Here is a 2,428-nt window from a genome sequence, read left to right as displayed (position 1 = left end):
GCCCACATATCAACATCCAATCAACAACCAATGCATAGAACCAAAGTCCCGTCCTATATCTTTTCTTTTCCGATAATCCGCTTCACTCGGATGCACATCACAGGACAGAAGATCTGTCACTACTTCCGCTGCATCGTAACTTTAAATCTAATGAAATTTTGTGAAAATACAATTGAGAAGAAATCTTCAAACACTGACTGCCAGTGGAACGTTTTATTACATAATGATTGCGCTTTACAGTACAATCAATAAATATTCATCCAATGTAATGAAAATAAATGACAGGACATCTAATTGTGAGGATTAGAGATCTTTACAACTCAGACACATGAATAGAGGGGCATGTTCAATCCTTCTTCTTGGGCAGCGCTGCATCGATTAATGCATACAGCACATAACCGCACCCTGCGGAGAGAAGAAGTGGGACAATAAAAGTGCTGTTTACAGAGCCAAAGTAGTACATATTCACTACATTTTTACACTTAAAAGGATAGGAAGTACTAAGCAATATGACAGTGCCTTTGAACACCCTTAAAGACATTTAACCTAAATTAAAATGACTGGGATCCTCAGAAAAATTCCCTGATATGAGTAACTATAAGTAACTGTAATGCTATTAATAGAAATATTTACATAGTTTGATACCTAATACACACCTAATACAAATACAGTTGCAAACTATATGAACTAACAGTACAGCTGAATACAGGATTAAATACATATTTTTCAAAAAACTACTTTTGAAGGGTTTCTTTTTTGTTGTATAGCAGGACCCACAAAAACATTCTTCAATAATAACTATAGCAATAAGAAAATTATAATAGTAACTTTAAGGAATATGAATTTTACTTTCATGTTTTTTTGTTTATTCTTTGCCAATAATAAAAGGAATTGATCAATTTAATTATAAAATAAAAATAAAAGATTAAATAAATTGTTCATATTTTATGCCTTCATTTGATTACCACAGTTTTTGATAATTTCAAGCAGATTTTCTTAAAAAAAAATTAATAATAATAATAGTAATAATACATTCAGTTGATTAGGCATGGTTTTGATTATTAAACTGAATTCAGGAAAAGGAAAACATAGAATTTAGGGGGAAAATCTAATTGATTTCATTGGGCCCTATTAATGTAATATTATTTATTTACTGAAGTTATTAATCATTACGCTATCATGAACCACACTGATTGTAATCTCATTTAAATGGGATACCAGATAAATAAAATGAAAAGCAGATTAAGCATAAATAATATAATGGCCAGCCACATATCTATAGCTTACCAAAGACAGTAAGCGCCATCGTTGCCCTGTACAAGAGAGCATCTGTAGTGCCTCCCTTCAAATGAACTGGCATGCCATTGTCTTCCTGAAAGAAACAGAAACCGCATATTAGCATTTGATGCATGAGCATGCACTTTTGGTTTTTGCCACAAGTGTAAAGCATAAAAACAGACTGAACAAGAAAAGCCAAATTCTGAATTCGCAGATTTAGAAAGTAAGATTAATGCTACAGATCTCCTTTAATAAAAGTAGGTTTACGTCTATGTTTTAAGAAAACTTCTTGTTTTGGTCAACGTTACTCTTATGGGTGGGACCACCAAAACTAACTCGGACACAGAGCACAATATAACAGCCACCCTCAATTTATCACCGGACTGCTAGAAGCAGAATGTGCCAGCGTCAAAGCCAGTGATATCGCAGTTATAGAATAAGTGAAGCTTTACGCTACTTGTTTAATTGGACTCTTTGAACTTTCTTAGCATTACAACGCATGCAATGATTAGTAATTACAGCCTGCTATAGAAGTGAACCCTGTTAGCGAATCATTTCGTACTTATCTGTTCATCCACACTGGACCATCAGTCCAGAACCTGGGAACAAATTGCAGTCTTAAAGGGGTCATATAATGCGATTTCAAGTTTTGCTTTCTCTTTGGAGCGTTACAAGCTGATTGTGCATAGATAAGATCCCTGAAGTTGCAAAGACTAAAGTCTCAAAACCAAAGAGATATTATTTATCAAAGTTAAGACTCTGCCACGCTCCCCTAAAACGTCTCGTTCTAACACGCCCCCACATATCTACCTCACTATGTGGAAACATTTGCGTAATGCCGCTCAAATGTTCACGCAAAGAAAGAAGGCGTGGTTTCAGTAACCGCAGTTAGTGTTGAAGCAGCATGTCAGGGAGACGCTGTGTGTTTCTAGACGAAAGCAAAAGCACTTTATTTGGCCTTCCAGAAGTAGATGCATTTAGGAATCTTTAAGATTACTTACAACAGAACAGCAATGCATTTTATAGACGACCGTTTCGTGAACCTAGGAGAGGAGGTAGCTCTGACTTTTGTGCATCGTGTGTGTGCACGCGCGCGCGAGCGCGAGAGCGAGCGAGAGACAGAGACAGCGCGAGAGCGAGAGACGGCGCG

The 2,428-nt window shown here is 36.4% G+C and overlaps 1 protein-coding gene across 1 annotated transcript in view; it reads right to left on the bottom strand.

Moving 5' to 3' along the window:
* LOC107558474 (cytochrome c oxidase subunit 7A2, mitochondrial-like) overlaps positions 1-2,428 on the bottom strand; it is a 3,605-nt gene continuing 1,177 nt past the window's right edge. The window contains exons 3-4 of the mRNA XM_016242138.1: positions 1,288-1,372; positions 1-405 (exon numbers count right to left, since the gene is read on the bottom strand). Coding sequence (XP_016097624.1) covers positions 347-405; positions 1,288-1,372 — 144 coding nt within the window. The 3' untranslated portion in view covers positions 1-346. The remainder of the gene's footprint in view (positions 406-1,287; positions 1,373-2,428) is intronic.

The sequence above is a fragment of the Sinocyclocheilus grahami genome, unplaced genomic scaffold (assembly GCF_001515645.1).
Source record: "Sinocyclocheilus grahami isolate Dianchi unplaced genomic scaffold, SAMN03320097.WGS_v1.1 scaffold646.1, whole genome shotgun sequence".
NCBI lineage: Eukaryota > Metazoa > Chordata > Actinopteri > Cypriniformes > Cyprinidae > Sinocyclocheilus > Sinocyclocheilus grahami.
The sequence above is the reverse complement of the archived record's forward strand: the minus strand, read 5'-3'. Positions and strand labels throughout refer to the sequence as shown.